The 26,691-nt window shown below is 39.3% G+C and overlaps 1 protein-coding gene across 1 annotated transcript; it reads left to right on the top strand.

The window, feature by feature from the left end:
• Window positions 1–355: 355 nt before the first annotated feature.
• Window positions 356–25,713, top strand: LOC103543602 (calcium-activated chloride channel regulator 4-like). The gene is made up of 14 exons (XM_070592153.1): window positions 356–528; window positions 4,518–4,658; window positions 4,800–4,947; window positions 8,489–8,597; window positions 10,129–10,306; window positions 10,618–10,836; window positions 12,913–13,140; window positions 16,267–16,444; window positions 17,731–17,837; window positions 20,333–20,548; window positions 21,144–21,411; window positions 23,514–23,684; window positions 24,626–24,859; window positions 25,226–25,713. Exons 1-14 carry the CDS (start codon window positions 370–372, stop codon window positions 25,597–25,599), a joined length of 2,730 nt encoding a protein of 909 aa, XP_070448254.1. The 5' UTR covers window positions 356–369; the 3' UTR covers window positions 25,600–25,713.
• Window positions 25,714–26,691: the final 978 nt, after the last annotated feature.

Below are 26,691 nucleotides of genomic sequence, written 5' to 3'. Positions count from 1 at the left end.
TCATTATGAAATTTTATTAATTTTCACATTACGCTCTACAGAGAATAAAAGAATATGTCTACCTTTAGGAAATTAGCTGAAATTAGAAAGAATAGAAAAGAATTCCCAAGTAAAGATGTGTAAGGTATTTTATAAAAAGATTTGACGTCTTCTGTGCTTCAGTCACTTTTACAGTAGCATACAATAAAACAATTGCGTACACTAAAGTCAAACATTTTCCGTGTATATAACAATGACCTTTATACGCTCAACGTCCCACAGCAGCCGACAATGATAACGTTTAGGAGTGTATATATATAGAGAGAGAGGTGGTGAAAGAAAAGCCTCTTGAACAAACCGACATTGGGCTCAGGACAATTCAGAGCAACAATGGGGTTATTCAGAAGTGTGGTTTTTCTCTTAGTCCTCCAGCTTCTGCAGGGGTCTGATACGTCCCTCGTTCAGCTGAATAACAATGGCTACGAAGGTGTCATCATTGCTATAGACCCTGCTGTGCCAGAAGATGGAAGAATAATAGAACAGATAAAGGTAAGGAAGAAATGAGATTACTTCTGTTAAAATTGTGGAAAAGACAAGAAGTTAATAGTTAATTATTATAGAAAATTCTGAATGGTCCAGGGAGCTTAAAAGCCATGTGGTGCAGTGAAGACAATGCTAGAATGTCAGTGGGAATTGCAGGTTCTAGAGAGGTTCTACCCTCTCTCACCATAAGACCCAAGACAGGGAACAGGGCCTCCCTGATCCTCAGTGTCTTCCTCAGTATATAAGCAGTTGAACTTGTCCATTTTTAAGCAATGATTTATTGAATGTTTATAGCATGTCAGAGGGAGACAAGAGTGAACAAAAAGCCCCTGCCCTCGTGCAGTGTACACTCTTTTCAGATGCTGGTAGATAATAGAGACATGTAACTGTGTAGCAGGTCAGACAGTAGTAAGTTGTTATGGAGTAAAATAAATCAGCCAAGGGGGATAGGGAGCATTGGTGGGGCTGGGGTAGGGGAGAATGTGGGTTACTGTTTCACGTCGGGTACTCAGGGAAGGCCTCACTGTTGCTGTGACATCTGAGCAGAGACCTGAGATGAGTGAGGGAAGAGCCCACTGAAAACTCTGGGGAGGGAACGGCAGGCGCAGAGGCATGGAGGTGAGAGCATGCTTGATGCGACCAAGGACACAACTGTGAATGAGCAGGAGGAAGGGCGGAGTGGGCTGAAGTTGGAGAGGTGGCAGGGCCCAGAGCACTGGAAAGACTTTTGGGGCTTTTACTCTGAGTGCCATGGGAATCCATGAAAGGATTCTGAGCAGAGGAGGGGTGTGCTGTCTCCTGCATATTCGGGGATCACTCTGAAGGCAGTGTTGAGGAAACTCTGGAGAGGGTTTCCACTTCTGCTCATCCTGTATAGGATCTGTTGCAGCAGAGAGGTGCAGAAGGACACTGGGTAGGAAGCTGTCGCAGGTCAGAAGTGATGGTGACTAGCAACAGGGCTATTGTGGTAGAGATCACTAAAGAGGGTGATTCTGAGCATATTCGGAGGGTAGCATAGACGAATTTGCTCATGGTTTAGATGTGCGGGAGGTAGAGGTGGGAGGAGAGAAAGATAGAAGTCACAGAAGACTTCAAGGGTTTTGGCCTGAACTCTTGGAAGGATGGAATTTTCAGTAATTGAGAAGGCAAAAACTGTTATATGAAGAAAATTCGGCAGTTGAGAGATCAGCAGTTAGTTTTGAACATTTTGACTTTGAGAACGGTTATTAGACATCCATGTGGATAGAGACACGAGTCAGGATTCAGGGGGAAAATCTGGGGGGAGATGAAAATTTGGGAGTCATCAGTGTGTGGGCGAGATTGGAAGCCATGAGAATAAAGGAGTTCACTAGGAAGTGCAGATGGAGAAGAGAGAGTCTCCAGGACTGAACCAAGGACTCCGATTTCTACAGTTTCTTCCACCTCTCACATTCCATGTAAGAAAGAGATTGGTGTTACAGACATGTGAATTAGGTCCCCCGTCCCTGACATTTACTACTTCCTTATATTCAATTCCTCCACTACTGTGTCTTAGGCTCACTGCTTTAGCCCTCTCATGGGTGTTATTATCTACCAGAAGCTGATGGGCATGACCTCAGTGGTGAGCAGGTGCTTCTGTGGCTGCCATTTAGCACTCATTCTGTGTAAACTCGGGCAGCACAGTGGTGTTCACTTATTGATACCTAGGGAAAGGCAATGCTTCCTTTACCGAGGAACACAGGCTTGAATAGCAGTTAATATAGCTGATCCTAAAAGATGGTTTTTTAAGTGTTCAGGGACAGCTGATCAATTTCAAAATATTTTGAACCTCTTAAATCAGTATTTGGAAGGATTATTTGTACAGGCACAGTGACTGCTAGGACAGTCCTCTGTGGGACACTACAAGCAAACATTCAACTGTTAGTGGACACGCCTAGATTACACGTCTCCTAACACTCTCCCAGCCCTCTACAAAGTGCTTGCTTGTATATTGTTAGGCCATCTTGTGAAACATTCTCATCTGTATTATACAGAAGAGGAAAATGGGGTTGGGAAAGTTAAATGATTTTTCCAAGGTCATATTTAGTAGCACAATAAAACTGAGTTCCAGCATGTGGGCTTTCAAGATTGACAGATGTGGGTTTGCATTCGGCCTTGTATAAGATGACAGAAATCACACATTTTTCTAACCAGGAAGCAAATTTCTGGACATAACCCTACTCCTGAGGTACTATCTGATCATAATAAGTTTATGCTGAATTGACCATTAATTTATGACCTGCAATGTCACTTCCCAACTTTTCTTATTCCTTTTATTCATGTGTCCTTACTTATTTTCGGAAACATTGACGTCTTAATCTTCTTTAATCAAGCTAGGATATTACAAGAATTCTGAGAAGAAATTTAGAAAGAATATGACAGGAATTCTGCTTGGAAAGCCTGTGAGAAGCATCAGTAGTCCCCCTAATATATCCTAGGAGATCACAGTCATTTGATTTAGGGTCAATGAAATCCCTCCATGATCTGAAGACATTCTAATACCTAAGGGGGTTGTACAGAGCTATGGAGACAGCAAAGTAAATGGAATACCTCAAAGTTGTACAAAACACAAGCCACACAATTGTGTGCAGCCACACTATTTTCCAATCAGTAGCACAATTCAAATAACCACATACGCTTTTATATCATAGCCACAGAAGGGGCCATCACTTCAGCAGAAGGTAACCGGTTGATACATAAATATCCCAAAACAAAAAAAAAGGGAGAGGCATCCTTAGGGAACAGGTAGAGAATTCTTTCATCTGCTCTAGGCCAGTGATGAAGTAACCTCCTATCTAGATTAGGAGCTCTCTGAAGGCCTTTTCCTGACTCCTAGCCAGTCCTCTGGGCCTTCAGTTCTCTGTACTCTGGCTTCTGATTGATCCCATGGCTCTGAACCCAATCAGTTTGCTGATCTCCTCAGTACACTACAGTCAGCACACTGAACTCTCTTCAAGAACACAGGGTAGAGAGCTCTGGAACTCCTGAAATAGAACAGCTCTATGATGGGCTTATGTTAGGTCAGGAAGCACCCTGGAGGACTGGAGCCTGCCTTGAAGAAAACAACACTCTTGACTGGGATGTTGCCAGTGAGATGAAGAGGATGACATCGTCATCCAGCACCCAGGGTCCCCCAAATATTCAGTGGGTTTGATCATCTACCATAAGACCTTTTCACCCATTTATTTCCCCACCTAGATAGTAAGCTCCAGGGAGGGACTATTTCTCTTAATAATCGTTGCATCTTTGGATTCAGGATATTGGACAGTATAAGGTGATATTATTTTCAGCTTGTTGGCAGAGCAATAAGCTCTGCCTAGGATCAAAAAGCTCTGCCTCTCCTATGAATTTTGCGTCACCCCACCTTCTAAGATCCCAACCCAGCTGCCTCTCCTGCGCAGTGGGAGTATAATGAAAATCCTTTCCTATGACCAGTCCCTACAGAATGTTCTCCTCAGCTTGCATCAGCTAAGGCTGTTCTCTACTACGACTTATAAACAGTAATGACATCAACCGGTTTGTGACTTCCTATGTGTGGAGTACTATACAACTCATTTCATATTTACGCCAACCTTAAAGATAGATTGCAATACTCCATTTAAGAGATGAGGGAACTGGGCTTCAGAGCGTTACGTAAACTGGCGAAGCCCTGTCAGCCAGAAAGTGCTGATGCCAGTATTGGAACCAAGCAGATGACACTAAAGTCTATGCCTTTATCATTTTATACAATTTCTCTTAACACCAAACACGAGCATTTGCCTTTTGATGAAGGATTATGGAAGATTCAACCTTTAATGTGCAGAATGAAGCTATAATTTTGGACTGAGGTGGCCAAGTGAATTGTGAGGCAGAGCCCTTGCTCATTAGTAAGTTGCTTTTTCTATCCACTCTTAAGCTGGGAAATACCTATGACGAACACTTGTTCATTTAGTCCACTGTCACTTCGCCATCCTCACATGTGTTTCCTTTAACAATAGGACATGGTGACTACAGCTTCTACTTACCTGTTTGAAGCCACAGAAAAAAGGTTCTTTTTCAAAAATGTTTCAATATTAATTCCCGAAAATTGGAAGGAAAACTCTGAATATAAGAGGCCAAAACGTGAAAGCTATGAACACGTGAGTCACAAAGTTTCTCTTAAAAATTATAATTTTTGCTGCTCCTCAGTTTTACAGCAAACTGATCGTTTCAGAGTTGTTCTGACTAAATGCTATCATTTCTATTTCTGATCTTTTAAAAATCTTTTTAAACATTCTCAGGCTGATGTTTTAGTTGCACCACCTACCCTCCCAGGTAGAGATGAACCATACACCAAACAGTTTACTGCCTGTGGAGAGAAAGGAGAATACATTCATCTCACCCCCAACTTTGTACTTGGAAAAAACGAAAGTGAATATGGACCATCAGGTAGGAATTTTGGTTAAAACACATATTTTGCAATGCTTTCAACAAGCAGATTTGTATCCAGCTTAAGTGTCCAAGCCTTGGAGCCAGAGTCCCTCGGTTCAAATCCTGACTCCCCTACTTATCAGCTGTGTGTGACCTTGGACAAGTGACCTAGCCTCTCTGTGCCTATTTCCTGTAAAATGGTGATTAGAGGAGTTTCTACTTTATACAATTGTTGTGAACGTTAAATTAGATAATCCACGTAACTATGCTCAGTACAGCGTCTACAGAAATTTGAACACAGGGCAATGGTAATAAAGGTTTTCTTTTGGCATATTTTTAGATTTTAATTTTCCAGTTCTTCACAGCCAGATATTAATCAATCACGTTCTGTTTCCATGGAAGGCAGATGCCTGGCAAGCTGGAAAGAGCCAAGAGGCCAGTTTCTGGCCAAGAGAAAACACTCACAGGCTGTTAGTTGCTGATACTCTTATTCAACTTATTTGGTTGAACCAGATGAACTTGTCATTAAGTCATCATTTTCACCTATAAAAGTGACAGTTTCATCTACTTCCATCTAAAAGTTAACATCATTGGTTCAAATGAACTAAAGCATATTATTTTTCACATAAAATGCAAATCATTGTTAAAGGAGGGCCCAACGCACATGTCACTACTCAGTGAAACTTCCTGAATCTGCATACTCCAGAATCTCCCTCTTCTGTTGCCCTTCAACGAGCACACATGAAGTCTCTTGTCTCTGTTAAACACTCAGCTGGCTCTGGTCCTCATCATTACCTGGACCTGTTCCCCACTGCAATGTTTGTCTTTTTTTTTTTGAGGAAGATTAGCCCTGAGCTAACATCTGCCACCAATGCTCCTCGTTTTGCTGAGGAAGACTGGCCCTGAGCTAACATCCGTGCCCATCTTCCTCTACTTTATATGTGGGAAGCCTGCCACAGCATGGCTTGACAAGTGTGCCATGTTCGCACCTGGGATCCAAACCAGCGAACCCCGGGCCACAGAAGCGGAACGTGGGCACTTAACACTGGGCCACCGGGCCAGCCCCATCCCACTGCAGTCTTGAAAGCTACGTCATCTCACTCCATCCCAATCTTATGTTTTCCCCATAGTTTAGCCTGACAATGTTTGTTCTCCTTGGCACTTTTAATGCCTTGTACCCTTCTAGCTATACTTTCTTTCCTATCTGGCATGTCCAGAAAGTCAATTCAACTACAAGTATAAATAGCTCAACACTCTTATCCTTATGTTTCATTCAACTTGCCAAGTCCTATGCACTGAGTTTCCAGGTAGTTTCCTTTGGCTCCTGTTAATATGTTTCCAAGATGTAAAAGAAAATTACAAAACTAATTGGTGTCGTTACAAAAACACATCTTCCAAGCTCAGGGAAGCACTCAAAGCTACTCAACAGTATTTTTACTTGCCTCTTCTCAGCTCTCTCTCTCATTCCCCACAGCAGCTGTTGCAAAACTTCTACCAGTTTTCTCAAGATCTCTAGTCACTCTTGTCAATCCTATCAATCAACAGATTCTTTGAGAAAATAAAGGCCTTTATCTTCTTCCTCTTTACTTCCAAACTCGTGTCCACCTTCATCTCTCCCCACCTCCAGCTGTCTTAGAAGAGGAGGATGTTCTACAGTTTTTAAAGCCAAGGTCCCCTCCTGAGCTCTTGTTGTTTTCCATATCCCTCAACCTCAACCCAAGCCCACAGCTGACTATAATGGGACCCATATGTTTTTGAAAAAACTCACGTTATGCAAAACAATGCCCTAAAAACAACAAGGCTTTTGAAAAATAAGATTAAGAAGACAGTCCCCAAATCTATGCAATTTGTAATAAAAATGATAACAACAATAGTAATAGATACCAAGGAAGATCATTTGGACCACCCTTGGCAGCAGCTCAGTGTGGCTGGATGCTGCCATCATAGCAGATATTAAAAGTACACACACACACAGAGGAAATGCTTTCATAAATGAGAATAGGGTTTGTGGGAACTGAGACAATGATATAGATGGGAAGGGAATTCTAAGTCAGAGGGGTTGCTTTTTTTAACCAAAATTTAGGATATAAGGTCTACATCATGATGATTTGATGTACATATACATAGTGAAATGATTACTAAAGTCAAGCTAATTAACATTTCATTGTCTCACATAGTTACCTGTGTGTGTGTGTGTGTGTGTGTGTGTGTGTGTGTGTGTGCTGAGAGCCCCTGAAATCTACCCTCTTAGCAAATGGAGGTGGGTACTGTAGGCAGGACCACCTGCCATGACCTAAGAAGGAAACACATTCTCTAAAAAGTGAGCCACTTATGCAGGCAGTTTTAAATTTTCTAAAAATTCATCAAACTCTAGAGCAGTAGCTAACACGAGGGCTTTTTCCTCCCTTACTGTAGGATATAATTTCATACTCACTAATCTGCCTCCATTTGCCTCGGAAACCTTAAACCAGTGTTCTCAAAGTTTAACGTGTAGAGGAATAACTTAGGGATCTTGTAAATATGAAGATTCTGACTCAGTAATCTAGAGTGGGCTTGAGAGTCTGCAAATCTTGTTAGCTCCCAGGGTATGCTGATGCTGCTGGTCCAAGGAACATATTTTGAGTAGCAAGGATTTTAAGAAGAAATGACTTTTGCGTAATACTGACATTTCCCCCCTATTTTCAGGTCTCGTGAGTTAATTTGAGTTAGAGAAACACATGTTGTAGCAGAATAGGCTATATTTCCAACCTCTCCTCCTCCATTTGATTTCCTCTGAAGTTTTCACTGATATTGCTAAAACAAAAATTCCACTTGTTTTTTCTTCCTGCATTTCAAGCTTGGATTTATCTTTATTCTTCCATTCACTCTAAAATTCTTAGGAAAAAAATCTTTTATTCTGATTCCCTCTCTCTATGCTTATCCTAGTCAAGGACTATATCCTACTCATCTTTATATTTCCTAGTACTTACTATAGTGCTGAATATACATAATTAATAATAATTGTTTTCACACAAGTAATGCTTGTATATACTAAGTATTGTATATTAATCAGTTCTTTTAGACACCCACAAGATTATCTATGGTCTATCACAGTGTTTTCCAATCTTTTTTTCATTGTCAACCTCCTAAGAAGCATTTACAGACACTTTTTAACTAATTGCATCTTCATGAAATTTTAATGCCACGGATGTTATACATCTGTTTATGTTGTAGTAGGAGTGAACATTGTAGAGCCAAAAGCCATTGTAATATCTAAGACTTTTTGCCCCCAAAACCAAAACCCAAAGGCCAGTCTATTCCATCCATAGCACATACATCATAAATGTTTTGCTGATTTAATATGTTGTGGAATAAAAAGATTATATATTACATAATGTAACATAATATAATATAATGCAATGAATGTAAAATACTTTTGTATAAACAAAAATATAAATGTTGGCAGTTATTTAAAACCTAAATATGAATATTTTTGATTGAAAAAAAGTTTCTTAAAATAATTGCAGGGCAAATTTTGTCATTTGAACTATGATGACATATTTGGAATATTTTCCCACAGGGAGGTTGTTTGTCCACGAGTGGGCCCATCTCCGCTGGGGAGTGTTTGACGAGTACAATGAAGATGAGCCTTACTACAGTGCTAAGTCAAAAAAAATTGAAGCAACAAGGCATGACCATTTAAATTTTCTTAAATTACCTCAGGCTGTAGCTTCTTATTTGCCTTAGTTTGATTTCTTTCAAGAGCCAGTCATTCATTTTTGTCCCAATCCAGGTAATAGACACTATATCACAAAACAGTGCTTTTCTGCTTTTTTAGAAACTGTACCTTAAAGTAGCTGGTTGTCCATTTAAAATACAGGTAACTTCAAGAGCATTTGGTAGCCTGTTTGACGCATTTGTATATCTCTCTACCACAGCTTCCAGAACTCATTCATTCTGAAGTTGTCTGTGTAAAAGCCTGTACTATATGCGAGGAGATCAAAATTATTTACACTACACAAAAATGAAAAAAACAATGCTGAAAGTAGTGGCAAACGTGGGCTGAGAAATCAACCAGCTTCAAGAAACTAAAAAGGAATTTCTTGAGTTTATACAGTTCATTTTAAAACACCAATCTAACATCACCATTAATAATAGACAATCCTCTTGGTTCTGACATCAAGAAAGCAGAATGTTTGGGGAGAGTTGATCTAAAATTAGGTGCCATCAGCTTAGCCAATCTTAGATGGCTTGCTGGGGCTGAGGAATTATAAACAATGTACAAACTGAAAGATATACAATTTCAGTGAAGGCTCTTCCTCAACTCCGTCGAACCAAGTTTGAGGACACGTATTTTAGAGTTTTACATTGACTACATTTGTTTGCATCGTATTCCTCCTACATGTCTAGTCTCTACTGCAGAATATTCATCATGATTGTTAATATAGATAACATCATTATGTTCACTGAGTTTGGGGCAATAGAAGCATGCACATATGTAGGAGTCTCCCTAAATGACTGAATAAAATCTAGTCATTCCTTCTGGGATTAAAACTGGAGAAACATTGAAAAGATGGGATATATTCACATCCCAGCATACTTGTAATCAGTGCCACCTATGGCCAATACCATGCAGTAAAACATACGCATAAAACACCTCCACCATTCTTTACTCTGCTCTCCTGGGCAGTACCTCAGTCTTTCCTTCAAGCCACATTTCACTTTGGATACAAATGAATATAAAAACACTTGTAGCCACGCCTCATCCCATTCTTTGGGGATATCTTCTTGAACAGAAATCTACAAAGAACCTTACGCTAAGGTGGTACCAAGAGCAACTGTTTCACAAGTGGCCTTGTCTAGATGCCTGCAGTGTATTTACCATCACAAGGCCACCAAGACAGGTGTTTGGAAAAGAGAAGCTTCCAGCCATTAGTGTGAGCAGGACAGCAGGAGCTTGAATTCCAGCAGAGAACTCAGCCATCGCCTACACTGGAGAGCCCACTTAACATTTCCCTCTGCCACTTCTTGAAAAACAGATAACTGCTCTGGTAGGAACCCTTAAACTTTGCTGTCAAAACAGGATGTGTGTGCTACATAAATGAGAATAAAAACCTTGATATAAAGGTCATTATTGAAAACCATGATATGAAAACATAAGATTTTCAAAAAACTTTAATCGTTACGTTGCCTCAAAGACTAACTGTCACATACTTTCAGGTGTTCCACGGGTATTACTGGTATAAATAGAGTTCATACATGTCAAGGAGACAGCTGTATAACCAGAGAATGCAAAATTAATTCTAAGACAAAACTGTATGAAAAAGATTGTCAATTCTTCCCGGAGAAAGATCAAACTGAAAAAGCATCCATAATGTTTATGCAAGCAATTAATTCTGTAAGTATACCAATCATTGCTTCAGACTGTATATTTATAATTAAAGGACATGTTATCATGTTTATAAAAGATCTGTGCAGGTCACGTGAGAGATTAGATGTATTAGTATAGAGTTCTTTGACTGGTACATAGTAAGGACTCAAGCAGTGTTACTTACTACTCAAAATCCACTTTACTATTATATGACTCCTGAGTCAATAGCATTCAAGAAACAACATACTTGGAGAATAGATTTGTAATATTTTTCAGATTTGTACTTGATTTCCAAAGGCATAATGTAGAAAAATTTTTCAAATTTTATCAACCCTTAGGTCGTTGAATTCTGTAAGGAAAACAACCATAACCGAGAGGCTCCAAGCCTACAAAATAAAATGTGCAATTCCAGAAGCACATGGGACGTGATCAGCAATTCTGAGGATTTTAAAAACACAGCATCTATGGTGGCACCACCCCCTCCACCTGTCTTCTCATTGCTGAAGATCAGCCAAAGAATTGTGTGCTTAGTTCTTGATAAGTCTGGAAGCATGGGGGTAAGTTTGTGAGCCCATTTTTCCTGGATGTAGGGACAGGTAGGTGATTGAGGGCCTAAGAACACTCAACACTACCTGCACCTGGATTGTTCTGAATTGTATGGTGACATAAGTACCAACACTTCCTGTGATCATGACCTCAAGTTGGGCAGTGAATATCATAATGAAAGTAGGATAGTGATAGAGTTTAAAACACCTAACCCAAGAGTCTCTGTCTTTTCCAGAAAATGAGGGCTTTATTGAGGTGGACTTTTAGGCCCTTTATTAAAGATTTAGTTAGAAGATCAGAACTAGAGATTGAAATAGGAAAATGTTTTCTAACCTCACCCTTATTGTCTACTGGAAATACTTGACAGATATGAGGAAAAGGTAGATTATGGGCTTATGAACTCCTTTCAAGTCAAGGGACAAGATCAACCAGGAAAATTCTTAACACAGTTTTATCTTATTTTCAACACTTATATCAATGACCTCTTTATGCTCAAAGACACCAACAAAGAGCATCTCCATCACGAAGATAGGACCAGATTCAGCCATTTGTTCCTTCTACTATCATTCACTGAATGGTAGGCATTGTGACAGGCTCTAGGAGTAGAAGCCCATATCCTTAAAGAGTTTATAGTTCAATAGAGGAAATTTTCCCTGCCTTCTCTATCACCTGGTTAACTCATACACAATCTTCAAAATTTGGTAGAGGTACCCATTTCCCCAGGAGGAGATGGGCTAGGCTTCTATGCTAGGCTAAGGGCTCTTCTGCTGGTCTCCCATAATGACCTGTGCAAACTCATATTACTATAAATTATGTTAAATTACACACTTCTCTCCCCACAAGACTGGGAGCTCCTCTAGGACTTGAAAGCATGTTCTCTAGGAATCATGTCCTCTAGGACTTGAAATAGAGTCTTATTCATCTTTGTATTAGACCAGGGTTTATCACATATAGGCATTCAATAAAAAAATTGTTGAAATGAATAGACTACAAATGAGCAGATGTAATGTGATAAGGTACTCAAAAGAATGGCACATTTGAGGAAGAATAGACCATGCTGAAGATCAGGAATAGTGTCTTCAACAAATGGTGATTCTGTGGACACTGAAAAGAGCAAAGTATGAATGAAATAATCCACAATAACACAGAGTTTCAGAAAGAGCATCAGAGTGTTAGACACGAGCACATATAAGTGCCTAGGACGTGTCGCTGGGGAGAGATGACATTCCTGAATGAGAGAAGATGAGCACCCTCCCCTAGACACAGTGCAGATAGAGCCAAGTGTAAAGGTAAAGCAAGGCAGTAAAGAGAGCCCTCAAAGATGGGATGTAGGTGGAGGTTCTTACTGTGATTTGGTTCTAGGGAGTTCAGAGGGAAATTTGGGCATGTGTTGGGGGTGGTACCACAGATCAGTTGGTGTTGAGGGATTGGAAAAGACAAATGTTTGAAGACACTCACATGGTGGGCATTCACGTAGGAAAGAGATATGAGTCTTAATGAATTACCAAAAAACCAATTCCTATTAATCTGTTGGTGGGGAAGTGGTGGGAAGAGGTAGGAACAGAAGAGGAAATAGGGGAGGTAGGGATTGGGCCTCTCCTATTTCAGCTCCAGCTAGATTAAGTTTCATCTATTAGGTAGTCTGGTTCCCAGTGGATAGGGAGATTTCAGCCTCTAGGTGGAGTCTGTGATACTCTGGTGAGATACTGTAGGATCTGGGGATTGGCTTCACCTCGACACAACTAACAGAGTATCCCAGGAGTAAGCAGGTAGATTCTAAGATGTAAGTCATCATTCTCCAATTAAAACTCAACCCCCACTCCACCCTCCACTCTAATTTGGGTGCTTAGCGGTCAACAATCAGCTTTACTCAAAAGCTTGTTTTCCTTACTATACTATATGTTTTCCATAATACACACAACTATATTTTTCAAGTTTATCAATTAAAAAAATAATTGCTTTCTTTAATAACACTGATTACTATTGATAGAAAATTCTTAAATAATTCTACTCCTTCATTTTATGTGATCTGCTATTATTTTCCAGTTGAAAACACTTGGTTGTTTTTCTTGTCCTTTTTTATTCAGGGTTCTAATCGGCTAAGTCGAATGAATCAAGCAGCAAAACATTTCCTGCTTCAGATCATTGAGAATGGATCGTGGGTGGGGATGGTGCACTTTGATAGTACTGCCTATAAAAAAAGTAGTTTAATCCAAATAATAAGCAGCAACGAAAGAAACAAGCTCTTGGAGAGTTTACCTACAGCAGCTTCTGGAGCAACTTCCATCTGTGCAGGAATTAAATCGGCATTTCAGGTGAAAATCACACTAAAAATATAGTTTTTTTTATTACTAAGACATTTTTATGTTAAATGCGTGCTGCACTTACTTGCTCTCTAGTTTTCACATATCTAATCCTAAGAAGCACATGACTAACCGATAGAAAAATTGTCTTGATGATTTTTGAATGGATCACTAAGTCAACATATAAACTGGTGAGTGAATAAATGACTATTAAAATGCCCCTAAAGCACAAGCCCAATGGGGTCGGGACTTTGTCTTGTTACCATGCAATAGTCAGTGCCCAATAAAGGTTAGTTAAATAAGTGTGCTTGGGCAGGAAAAGTCATCAACATTTAATGCAACGAAGCAAGCTAAGTGTATGATTCCACTTTGGGTCAATCCTCGTTTCAGTGTCTGTGACATCCAGTTACAGAAAAGTGATGTTTATCTCTTAAAGCAGATGTGGCAGGGACTGTTAGTCAAAGTCGGGTAAGGAAGACTGGTCACAACATGAATTTTGACCTCAGAGAACTGGCTCTACTACGTACCAGCTATGTGATCTTAGACAACGTTTCAGTCTCTTTGGACTCTCAGGGCCTTAGCTATAAAATAGAGGAAAACAAGAATGCTACTTCACAGGGCTATTATGAGGAGCAAATGAAATGATACATTTACATACTTAGAACAATATCTATTTATACTAAATATATAATTCACAATAACGATTATTATGAATGTTATTAATATCCAAATGGTCAATATGAGGTTGTAATTAGTATCATTTGCATCATTTTCCAGCTAAGGAATCTTCACTGTCCCCACAGGGTCTGTAAAATTGAATCTGAATTCCTCAATCCCATGTTATTTGAGTCTCCTGTCCCCTCAATAAAATTCTAACATGAAGTCCTGGGTTCAAACTCCAATCATCACTTACTAGCTTTGTGACCCTAAGCATGACTCTTCACCTCTCTAGACTTCTATAACCTCATCAGCAATGAAAGCCAGCAGATAGGACTGTTCATGTTTTAATTTATTCAACATATGTTTAGAGTAGGGAGTAGTGGACAAACATATAATATAATTTAATATTTAACATATATTTATGTACCCAGCAAAGCTTCTCTGCCCTGGTGGTGAACGCTATCCCAGTGGGGAATATATCATACCTCCATCAATCAATCAATCAATTAATTTAAAACAATAACAATTAAAGATTTTTGGAGACAGTGTTGTGATGGAACCAGAGTGAAGTCATAGAGTAACTGGGAAAAGAGGGGCACTGGCTACCTTAGGTAGAGAGGCCACTGGGGCTCTTTCTGAAGGCTGACATTTAAGCTAAGATTTGAAGGATAAGGAGTCAGTGGTTCAGGCAGAAAGGAAAGTGCAAAGTCCCTTGGGAAAGAGGTGGAAAAGAACTGGATTATTCCAAGAAATAACAGAAGCTAGTGACACTGGAGTCTGACAAATGAGGGGGTACGAAATGCGATTGGCAGGTAGACAGTAGCTACAACTTTCAAAGCTTCAAAAAAATAATGATAAGAAGTTTGTATTTTATTTTAAGCACCACAGAAAGCTACCGAAGGGCTTTAAGCATCAGAGACTGAGAATTAATTTACGATTTATGAAGTTGACTCTGGTTGCCCCACAGGAAATAAACTGTAGGGAGCAGAGTGGTAGTGCGGTTGTGATCTAGGGATGTGTTCAGAATTGGGACTTGAATTAAATTATACAGAGAATAAAACACATGTAACCTGGAGCAAGTATTCAGTAAATGGTGGCACTGTAATATTTGGCTGTTTCTCTTGAACCGTAGAATACATTTGCTGTGTCTTTGTCACTCACCTGTGTATCTCCCCAGTCTCTCACTCATTCTCAACAAATATTTTTAAATTTAATTCATTATTTCCATGAATGCAGCAAGCATATAGTTCCTGCTGAATCCCCAGTAGCCAGGTCAGTGATTAACACACTGTAAGTGCTCAGTGGGTAAACTAATACAAGAAAGGGAGAGGTGAAGTAGAGAGAACTCTACTTCATCTTTAAATCTTCATTTTGCACTCAAATGTGAAGGTAGAGTGTGATGGGGATGCTGGATAAATGTTATAAATGTTTAAAAGCATTTTCTATTTTTCAATTCGGTGGTAATGCATGTCAGAGCATATTTCAAATATATTATGACATATATAATAGTCATTCCTTGCCTCAAAACATTGGAAAATTGAAATGAGGCTAGTCATTTTGTTCCCTGACACCTGCTCTATTAGGAATTTCTACGTTCCAAATCCTCTTCTGCAAATCCACACACACCTCCACTCCAAGTTCATGAAAGCCACTGACAATCTGTCATTTGTTTCCTCTCAGCCTGGACTCAGTTTCTCAAAATGGTGCTCCAAGAAGCCACTACCAATTAAAGCTGTCAGAGGAAATGAAATAATGTGGCTCTCCTGGGATAAATTCTCTTCATCCTCTCTTACAGGCGCCTAGATTCAGAACTCTGAGCTTCAAACTATTTGGCTTCATAGGAAAAGGGTTCAAGCCACACATACTCAATAAATATAATTCATGTATTCTCTGAGCACAAAAAGTATGCTTAGTTTCATGTTTATTACTATTACAGGTAAAGTAAAAGTTATATAACAAGGTCTCTAACTTGGACGTGCTTAGAACTTTCCCCATCTTTCTTTATAAGCACTCTCAGGATTCCCTAATTTGGATTGTTTCTTTATGTTGAGGTGGATTCTTAATGCATCTAGCTGTATGTGCAACAAACTATACACAGAAGGCTTGTCAGAGGGTAGTGTGGTCAAAGAGCAGAAAAATATTTAATGCCACATTCTACAATTATATTTTTCATGCCTGGTTGACCTGAGTTTCCCAGACTGGGCAGTCATTGTCACTTAGCCAAGGTGGGATTTTCCACAGCCCTGCTCCCATATAGCTTCATTTGAACAGAAATTCCCTGAAGCAGGTGGACAAAATAGAGAGTCATGTTCACATTCCCCCAGGGACTGCTGATTGCAGATTCTATGGTTTTAAAACAGAAGCTATTTCTTCCTTTCTGCACATTTTTATTTTCTTTGTACATTTTTTCTAATCTCCCATAAGTCTTTGATCTAGGAACACTTCTAATTATGCTCTAAATTACGTAATTATTTGCAGGTAATTAGAGAAATTTACCCCCAAATAGATGGATCTGAAATAGTGCTGCTGACCGATGGGGAGGATAACTCTGCAGGCAGTTGCGTGGATGAAGTGAAACAAAGTGGGGCCATCATTCATTTCATTGCTTTGGGACCATCTGCTGATCAAGCAGTCATAGAGATGAGCACCATAACAGGTAAGAGGTGACATATAGATATTCTAGACCTTTGATAGCAATGCACAAGTGTAGAGGCTGACAATCAGCAACTTCTCTCAAGCTCTTGCTCTGCAGGCACTGTGCCAGGAGCCTGGGACCAGAGTTAAATCAGACCTGATGTCTGTTCTCAAGGGGCTCACAGTCCAGCTGGCTGGAGAGACAAATAAAACTATTAATCACATAGCATAATCAGATAACTGTCCTCCACGACAAAAGGAATATACAGGAATAAAGCACGATGTGAGCAGAGGAAGCCATTACTTCTCGCAGGGTTGTACAGAGTCAGGACGGAGGCATGAGAGATGAGGTGACTTCTGAGCTGGGCCCTGTGCAAGGTGTTGAATTTCTCTGGAAGGAAAAGGGGTGAGAGATGATCAGATCATGAGCAAAAAGACCATGTTGAGACGATAATGCCAGGCACGTGGAGGGATAGTGGGCAACCCATGAGACCAGAGCAGAGGCTGTGGGGCGGGGGCACGGGATTAACAGAAGCTCAAACTGAAAAGGTCTAAATAACAACAGAGTTTCTAGATAAACATTTACTCTGGTAGCTGTCATCTTAGATACACAGACGTGAGATGAAAAAGAGCTACATGTTTTCAGTGCCTTCTTAAACATAGAAAATACATAATTTTTAAATTATGAACATCAATGATTGTGTTGGGTTGGTTCTAATGTTACCAAATAGATACCCGCTTTTTAATGCTTAGATGTACAAACTCTCATCATTTCAAACTGCTTTCACAACCAGTGTAAAATTTATTTTTATCACAAGTATCCCCCCAAAAAGTACTGCTCTTTTGAACTTGTCTCTCTTACTTACCATTTTTCTGTCTCCTCACTGCCAGCTATTGTCAGGATAACTCAATATAGTGGCATTTAACCTTTCTGATTCTGATCTACTCTGGCTGGAAAATCGGAAAGCCAATGCTGTTAAAACTATTTCTTACATACAAGTGATTAATTCCCCTAAAGGGCTGTGTGAAGTCTGTGAGCTTTAGTACAATGACTTATAACATCATTTTTAATATTCTATGGTTATTTGATGAGTTTCAGCCAGCTAACGTTTCTTTAAGTGAGGTACCTCTTTATGACATTTTGAAGTTAACATTTCGGAGTTAATCTTTACACCTATCTGACTTTTGTCTATTTTAATAATCCATACTGAAACTATGATTTTGTTACCCTATTATCTTATTAATCACTAAAATGTGATACGCACTTAATATCTACAAAGCAACCTAGTTAATGTATTTACATTTTAGGAGGAAGCCATCTTTTTGCTACAGATGAAGCTGCGAACAACGGCCTCATTGATGCTTTCTCGGCCCTCGTGTCAGGAAATGCTGATCTCTCCCAGCAGTCTCTTCAGGTCAGATCTCCCACGCTTCAGGTCTTTCAGTTTGCACTTAGCCATAAGCAAGGAAATAATTTGGGTGTTCTAAGTTCTACATTTTTCTCAAAGTAAATTTTTAATTAAAATCAAAACTTCAGCCTGAAATAGAAATTATTCTTCAGATATGACCAAATTAAGTAGTGAAATAGCAAACACTTTTTCTTTTTCTTTTCCCATGGGGTTTGGTTAAGGGATAACATCAAAACTTAAAGATGTTAAATTAGCCACCAAAAATAGACTTTCCAATAATTGCATCCATCTTTCTGTGAATACATTAAAACAAACTCATGCTTCATGAAAATCTTCATGAACATTTTCTCACTCTTCGCTGCTGTGAAATTGATTTAAAGTAGACAAATGAACTCAAGTAGCTGGTTTAAAAATGGAAGAAATGTATCTTGGAAATAAATTTATCAGGAGAAAGACAGTGAATGATCATTGCATATCTACAAGCCTAGGGCTTTCCTTACTTCTTCAACAACTTCTTTCACTGATTTTTATTTTACTACATCTCTTCTGAACTTCTTTTCTCATTTGTGTTTCAAGAACAACACCATTTTTGGTTACTTTCATTCAAAACCTTTGAGTGCACTTTGATTCTTCTTTGTTTGTATCCTATGTAAAATGACAGCACAGCCTGTTTCCTTCAAAATATTTTTAGAAAATTCTATTTCTGTCCGTATCCATTCCCACCAAGACTATATTACATCGCTTTATGCCAACACTTCCATCTTCCATCTCCCAGCTCATCAAATCACTGCCTATGTTAAAATTTGCCATGATCACCTAAATAAAACTATTTTCCTCTACTCTTCAATAATAAGAAGCACGGAAGTTACAGAACGCAGGGTTAGGATAACACAGGCAGACTATTTGGTCTGAAGATCTGGTTTGTAGCTTTACCCTACAAACGGATTAATAATTGGTCTGAGGTCTAGCTTGGCAGTGTATGGAGAATAAGCTGAAGGAGAATAAAGCCCACTTTTGAGGTTTTTAATCGGGTTGACTGGGAGAATGATCATGCTACCATCTAAAAATGACAAGGAAGAAAGAGAACTGATTTTGAGGATATTATTTTGTGTTCTCTTTTAACTTTGGCAATTTTTAGTGGATAGTGAGACATGAAAATGGAATATTCCAAAATAATTTAAAATATAAGAGTAGAACACGGGAAATCAGCTAGAAAGGAGACATCTGACTGCAGGAGCTGCTCAAAGTTTCGAGAATGGACTTTTTAGATGGCGTGGAAGGGGCAGGAAGAAAGCTTTCTTCTTCTCACTTAAATGACTTACAGGTTCTGGAATAGAGAAATAACAAAAAGAAAGCAAATTTCTGAAAGATTAATGTGGATTTGTGTACATGATGGGTAGGTCTTGGGAGAGAATAGTGACCGGTTAGACATATATTACAATAATCTGAGTAAATGGGAACTCAGATTTGGGTGGTAGCAGCTGGAATACAGAGGAAAGGCTGCATCCTACTCTTTACTCAGTTGTTTTCCCCTAGTACTACTATGTAGCCAAAGCCTTCTAACTTTAACTTTCCTGATAAGAAGTCTAAAAATGTCACTCACATTCTGATTTAACTTGATCATAATACTTTGTTCACTCAAAGACATGTCCACTTAACCTAGGACTGAGATTTTTGTCATGGCAATGATGTTTCAATGGTAGAATCACTCCCTTCTATCAGCACTGCAGTGAGGTAGTTTTGTTTCAGGACTGGGTTGGAGTAGAAGTGGGATTTCCCATCATTCCTGAAATGACACCTCTGCAGGATGCACCTTCTGGGTCAGTGGAGAAGCTGTCTCTCCTTGAGTAAGAGCTAGCCACAAGGACTTGAAAAACTTTCTTTGAAGCTCCTCTCAGAGAAGGGTCCTCTCTTTTACTTCCTCTCTTCTCAGGATTCCAACCTTCATGGACATCAGTTTGCCCTATTTCCACTCTTGTTGGACATGATTACCGTCTGGTGCTACTCACTATCCTGTGTGAAACATTATTTCAAGATTTCACATCAGGAAAACATCCATGAGTGTTTGTCTCAGTATTGCCTAGTCCTGATTTTCTCTCGAGGCCCCCGTTAGGGTGTTTCTCCTCAAATACTCCAGCCACACACACACACACACGCCTCTTACAGCTAATTCTTCACTGAAGTTGTAACACCCTTTCATGCTAAAGGCCAGAGTGGCTGTTTGCCAAGACAACTGGGAAAAAATAATGTGGCCGTATCTCCAACCATAAAACCCATTCTTCTGCTCTAATGCTTCTATTATACCCTGTCCTTTCTTCAGACCCTATACTTCCACACTGACAACTGTCACATCCCAATCAGCTGTCAGAGAGATCACAAGCTAAGACGGCAAGCCCTATATAAGCTTGTTCTCAGGCCAGAAATTAAGAACAATATTTAAAAAGAGAAAAGAATAAAATTACTCTATTCTCCAGTCATTAATTCTAAACATATTTAAACAGCTTGAAAGCAAGGGTTTAACACTCAACAATAACCTCTGGATGAATGGCACTGTAATAATTGATAGCACCGTGGGAAAGGACACATTCTTTCTCGTCACCTGGAACGGACAGCCTCCCTCTATTTCTCTCTGGGATCCCAATGGAACACGGATGGAAAGTTTCACAGTGGACACAAGTTTCAAAATGGCCTATCTCAATATTCCAGGAACTGCAAAGGTAAGCAGCTGGCTTTTAGATCTCCTTGCAAAATTGTTTTATAGCTGAAAATGCATTGTTTAATATGAGGATGCCAATACTTGCTTCATCTTCAAAATTAAGATACAGTAGGATGAACTTTCTATGCCTGTATGGTCCTGAGAATCATGATGGTGGAAAAAAAGGAAAAAGAACTTATGCATTAGGAGGCAAGAACAGAAGGGGAAAAACTAGCAAGACTAAGACTAACTTTGAAGATGCAATGCAGGGACAGTTTGGGCAACTTGGTGTGTAGATAAATATAGACTCATTCCTAATTAGCACTACCAGATCATCGAATCTGTGGACTTTGAGGCCAAAGAAAAACGCCTAGATCAAAGAAAACTTTCCAAAACTTATTTTTCCAAGGTGAGATTTCACAAAGTTTGGACACAAAGCATGGCAATAGCCAGGATGCCCTGTCCAAACTGCCTCAACTCTTGTCCTTTTACCATCAAAAACCGCAAAATTTGTTTGTTCTGCAACCTACTTATAAGATTTATTTTTGTCTTGGATAAAGAAAACACAAAAAATAACTTGATCTTGGATCCTTACTAAATTTCCCTTGAATTTGCAGGTGGGTGTTTGGACTTACAGTCTTCAAGCCAAACAAAACTCAGAAATATTAACGATAACAGTAAACTCTCGGGCAGCAAATCCTTCCGTGCCTCCAATCACAGTGAATGCTAAGATGAATAAAGACACAAACAGCTTCCCCAGCCCAATGATTGTTTACGCAGAAATTCTACAAGGCTTTGTACCCATTCTTGGAGCCAATGTGACTGCTTTCATTGAATCAAATAGTGGAAAAACAGAAGTTTTACAACTTTTGGATAACGGTGCAGGTAATTCACAGGTTTTTATGAATAAGCCTATATTTTCATAACTCAGGATATGTTATGGGTCTCTGGGGCAGTGTGGGGCAGTAGAACAGGCACCAGAAGAAGTGATGCAGATTATGCATGAACACCAGGACCAGCAGAAAATTCTATGCAGGTAAAACCTACAAGGTGCTTAGCAAGTGTCTTGCACGTGGTAAGCAGTCAATACCTGGTATTTACTACCATTATTGTTTGTCATCCAGACAAGCAATGTCTGTCACCAGATAGGAAGGCCTCATTCAGGAGGTTGAGGACAGCATCAAGAATTCTGAACAAGTCAGTCCTAGGGGGACATCATCAAGAAAGTCTGGCCAGAAAAGGTGAAAGACAAGCAACCATATGGGTAGAGTTAAGAGGTAGAGTTCAGGTCTCTGGCAGGAAGGAGGGGACAGGCAAGAGTACTTTCCAACAGCTGGAACAAAGTGCACACGTAGTCCTGGGAACTGAGGCCCAAGGGCAGGCAGAACTGCCACGAGAGAGGAGGGGACATCACTGGAGCATCAGACACCAGGTCTGACTGGCAGGAAACAAGATACAGTGTTGGCCTTACTCTGTCTCCTTGTCTGTTTGGGTGAGTGGTGCTATGAGACCTTTTTCCTGACTCTGGATCTTTGCAGATCTGAACTTTCTTTTGATAACCACCTGAGTTAGCAGATTTTCTATTCATATCCTTTGCAGTGTAATTGATTCAGTCAATTTATAATCCCATCCTCACTGCTGTTGGCCCTGTAAAAATGTAGAAAGTGAAATCTTTCTTTGGTACACCTCAACGCCTTCATCTGATATGCCAGTATTTTCCGTAACTATCCCTTCCTCCTCCCCATTCTGAACCCTTTCCATACCACATTAAATCTTACCTACAACGTGCATCATTTCTCAAGGTTTTACCAGACGACTGCTTAGCTAATTTGGAATGCCTTTACCTAAGAAGGTATTGGTGACTAACAATGACTTGGAGCAGGGGTTCTCAAACTTTAGCATGCAAAGGAATCATCTGGAGAGCTTGTTATAACACAGAATGCTGGGCTCTCCCCTGGGAGGTCTGAGAAATTTACATTCGTAATAGGATCCAGAGAGATGCAGATACCTCTGGTCCAAAAACCTCACTTTAAAAACCTCTGTCTTAGAGGGGCTAGCCCCGTGGCTGAGTGGTTAAGTTCACGCGCTCCGCTGCAGGCGGTCCAGTGTTTCGTTGGTTTGAATCCTGGGCGCGGACATGGCACTGCTCATCAAACCAGACTGAGGCAGCGTCCCACACCCCACAACTAGAAGGACCCACAACGAAGAATATGCAAATATGTACCGGGGGGCTTTGGGGAGAAAAAGGAAAAAAATAAAATCTTTGAAAAAAAAAAAAAAAACCCTCTGTCTTACAGTGTTGGACTCCCTGAGAATTGTGTTTGCAATTTAACGAATGACTCCACTGCCACTGATATCAAGAAATATAATATAGGATTCCTGAGTTCCCCAATGTTTATACTAATAGTAGATGGGGTTTCCCCCTGTCAGACCAGGGAGGTAATGAATCATAGAGCAAGAGCTGAGAATTAAAAAAAAGAGTGGTTGAAGATAAGTCAAAATAAGTAATCTGTATGTGACTATGGTGAGAATTAAATCCTATGCAAAGATGCTTTTTCCTCACTGCTGATCCTTTTGATTTGAACACAATGATGACACATTCTAGAAGAAGAGCACCAAAATAATCTGCATATAAGTTCATAAGGTGAAGGTATTCATGATACATATATAGATACCAGTGTGTGTATATGTGTATATAATCTACACCTAAATAAAGATTATACCTATATATAGAAATTATAAAATAATATATAACATTATACATATATGTAATGTGATATTTATATGTATATAAAATAACTCAAAAGATCAATTCAACAAGATACTGGTTGGCTGAGCATAATGGAAATATTCCCAAGGGGTCAATCCAAACCTATAGAGCCTAATCAAGAAGATATGCTCATAAAGGCCATATGCTTGGCTTTGAAAATGAATAAATTTCTCGTTTTCTTTACAATAATCACTTATTCCTTCATTTCTATAACAAGGTGCTGATTCTTTCAAGAATGATGGGGTCTACTCCAGATATTTTACAGCTTATTCAGAAAATGGCAGATACAGCTTAAAAGTACGGGCTCGTGGAGGAACAAATGCTGCCACACGAAGCTTAAGGCATCCACTCAATAGAGCCGCATATATACCAGGCTGGGTAGTGGACGGTGAGTAACTCGTGGTATCTGAAATCCAGTGCTGGCTTGACTAATTGGGAGTTGATACGATTAAGCCTTCAAACATTTTAACTCAAAACATAACTTTCCCCATTTCTGGAATGAAGTTCTCAGTCATCCTGGGATTTGCCTCCAAATTAACCTAAGCTTTGGCACAGTGTCTGGCATCCAGTAAGCACTCAATAAATGTCAGCCATTACTACGTTAGGTTGAAGTATTTTACCTATATCAAAAGCAATATGCCAAGTTTCGGCTCAGAATGACAGAAACAGGCTAATATATTTATGTACCTAAGTATAAACCAGTGGCAGAACTTATCCTTCAGCTGATATACTCTGTAAAAGATACACAAATGAGTAAACATTTATTTTAAATGTTTTTATTAAATCAGAAGAAAAACAATAAAGTAGAGTAAGTTGAGGATAAGGATTAAGAATGCATTCTTTGTTAACTTTCCTTTCTCTTGCCTCTTATCTTGTGACTTTTAGGGGCTTTCTGTCAGCAACTGGAATAAATCCAAAGTATTACTCCTTAGCACTTGCAGCCAGGAAGGAGGAAGTGATCTAGGGCAAGTAGAAGGAAGGGAACTCCCTAGGTTTACTTCCAGTCTGGAGATAATTTCAGAGATTAGTAATTATTTTTTATCACAAAGGCATCTATTGATTTGTATAACATTATTCACACTCACTGCAGCCTTAATTCCACAGAAATTCATTATCTGATTCTATCCCCCAATATCCTGGTCAGGACATAAAAGAAAGAATTCCCTCACCAATTAATTGGATGCTTACGACTTTGTCAACAAACAGTAAAATGTGACTGTATATGGAAATAAAAGGGAGTGAAAGATGTGGGACAGGAGTTCACTTCACCGAGTTCTGAAAATGCTAGTAGAGATTTCCCCACTAAATACCAGGAAATTTCTAACGCAGGGAAAATTGAAGGGAATCCATCAAGACCTGAAATTGATGCAGATACTCAGACACCCTTGGAGAGTTTCAGCAGAACAGCATCCGGAGGTGCATTTGTGGTTTCAAATGTTTCAAATCTTCCCTTGCCTGACCTGTACCCACCAAGTCAAATCACAGACCTTGAGGCCACCCGTGATGGGGACGATATCAGTCTAACATGGACAGCACCAGGAGATGACTTTGATGTTGGAAAAGGTAAGGATGAGGTGTCAGGTGGTGTTGATTAACTTAGAGGTGCTGGTTACAAAAGCAAGAGTGTAAGGGGGGGTTGGAGGGGAACAATTTTTAACTGACAGCTGCTCAGCAAAGCATTAATTTTATAATCTGATAGTTTTGAATCAATCAAACAGGACACTTTTTAACTGGCCCCACCTTTCATACAAAGAAGTAGTATTTGGCAGAGTTTAAAAATCAGAATTCAGCTTTTCTTGAAAAATTAGTAAGGCTTTGGCTATGAATATAAGCTTTGCCTAACTAAACAACATTTTGAGGAGAATGACTAAAAAGGAATTTAATAGGGTATGCTCTGGTTTCTAAACTACATGTAACTTTTTTCCTTAGCTCAACAGTACATCATAAGAATAAGTGGAAGTCTCCTGGATCTAAGAGACAATTTTGATGACGCTCTGCAAGTAAACACTACTGATCTCTTACCAAAGGAGGCCAACTCCGAGGAAACCTTTGCATTTACACCAGGACACATCTCAGAAGGAAATGCAACCCACATATTCATTGCCATTCAAAGTGTGGATAAAAGCAATTTGGCATCAAAAGTATCCAACATCGCGCAAGTAGCTTTGTTTATTCCTGAAGCAGATTCCAGTCCTGAGGAAAATTCCGCTGGTTCTGGAGCTAACGTTTCTCCATTTGTGTTGTTGGTGTCTGGGTCTGTGGCAATTGTTAGTATTATTTCAAGTGCCACCATTTTTTCTTAAACAAGAAAAAAAATTCAAGCAGACCCATAGCAACGTTTTTAAAAACAACAACAAAAGTGAAAGATATTTCTGAATTTGAATTCATCCTGTGTGATCACGAACTCATCAAAATAATTTTAAGAATTCTAAGAAGTATACTTTGATGAAATATAAACATCCAGGAGTATTTGAAAAATTATAAATCAATGTTACAGTTTATTTACACATTATTTTGTTTATCATAAAAAGTGATGAATAAAGATCCTTTTTCATGTTGATACGTATTTCTATTATCTGATACAAAAGCTTTCTAGAATTATAATTCAAATTTCATTGAGAAGTTAAAATTGCCTATTTGAGTAATCAAAATACAAGTGTAAGAAAGCAAATAATATTTGAGAAAAAATGAATTTTGTCTTGGTACTTTCAGGTATAGATTGATGCTGCTGTATTCACCCAAAGTTGCCAACTATATACCACTATATACAACACGAATAAGATCATGATTATTACAATTCATTGATAGGGAAGATACTAGCAAAAAAATCAGTTACCACCTGTCAAACCACAGATTTTCCTTATTTCAGTTCAATATAATCATATATACATATATCTTTTCACTTAAAACACAAATCTGCCTGTGAACATTTTCCTTCATTGAAGGAAAGAATTACTGAAGCTACTATCCATTACCCTTGTTTCCAGATACAGAAAGAAAACTAAAACTTTAAAAATACAATATTTTAATTATCGCTCAGAGTCACAGCCTAAAAGTCTCAACCATAGTACTGAATGGGGTCAATTATAGAGAGAATGTAGGCTGGGAAGAGCAGGTTCACATGGTAGGTCACGGCAAGACCTGCCAGAGACCCCACTGATGCAAAGAGAATGGAACACAGAGCGTGTAACTATGCACTACCAGGTGCCACAGGAACTTCCACTCATGAGAGTAGGGAGACTTTGAAGTCCAAGTTTATAAGCATATGATGACGTCGTTCCTCCAACTGGTGGTTTTCTCTCTTTGCACAGGGAGTTTTATAGCATAATTCAGCTCCCTGAGAAACAGGAGAGGCTCTGAAGATCAGCATCCATCACGGCATCCTCATCTCCTGC

The sequence above is a fragment of the Equus przewalskii genome, chromosome 24 (assembly GCF_037783145.1).
Source record: "Equus przewalskii isolate Varuska chromosome 24, EquPr2, whole genome shotgun sequence".
Lineage (NCBI taxonomy): Eukaryota > Metazoa > Chordata > Mammalia > Perissodactyla > Equidae > Equus > Equus przewalskii.
This window is presented reverse-complemented; position numbering and strand designations above follow the sequence as displayed.

Coding starts and splice junctions, on each gene's coding strand:
- LOC103543602 (XM_070592153.1), top strand. CDS start 370: ATGGGGTTATTCAGAAGTGTGGTTTTTCTCTTAGTCCTCCAGCTTCTG. Junction 4,659..4,799: donor AACGTGAAAGCTATGAACAC/GTGAGTCACAAA, acceptor AAACATTCTCAG/GCTGATGTTTTAGTTGCACC. Junction 8,598..10,128: donor AAAAAAATTGAAGCAACAAG/GCATGACCATTT, acceptor ACATACTTTCAG/GTGTTCCACGGGTATTACTG.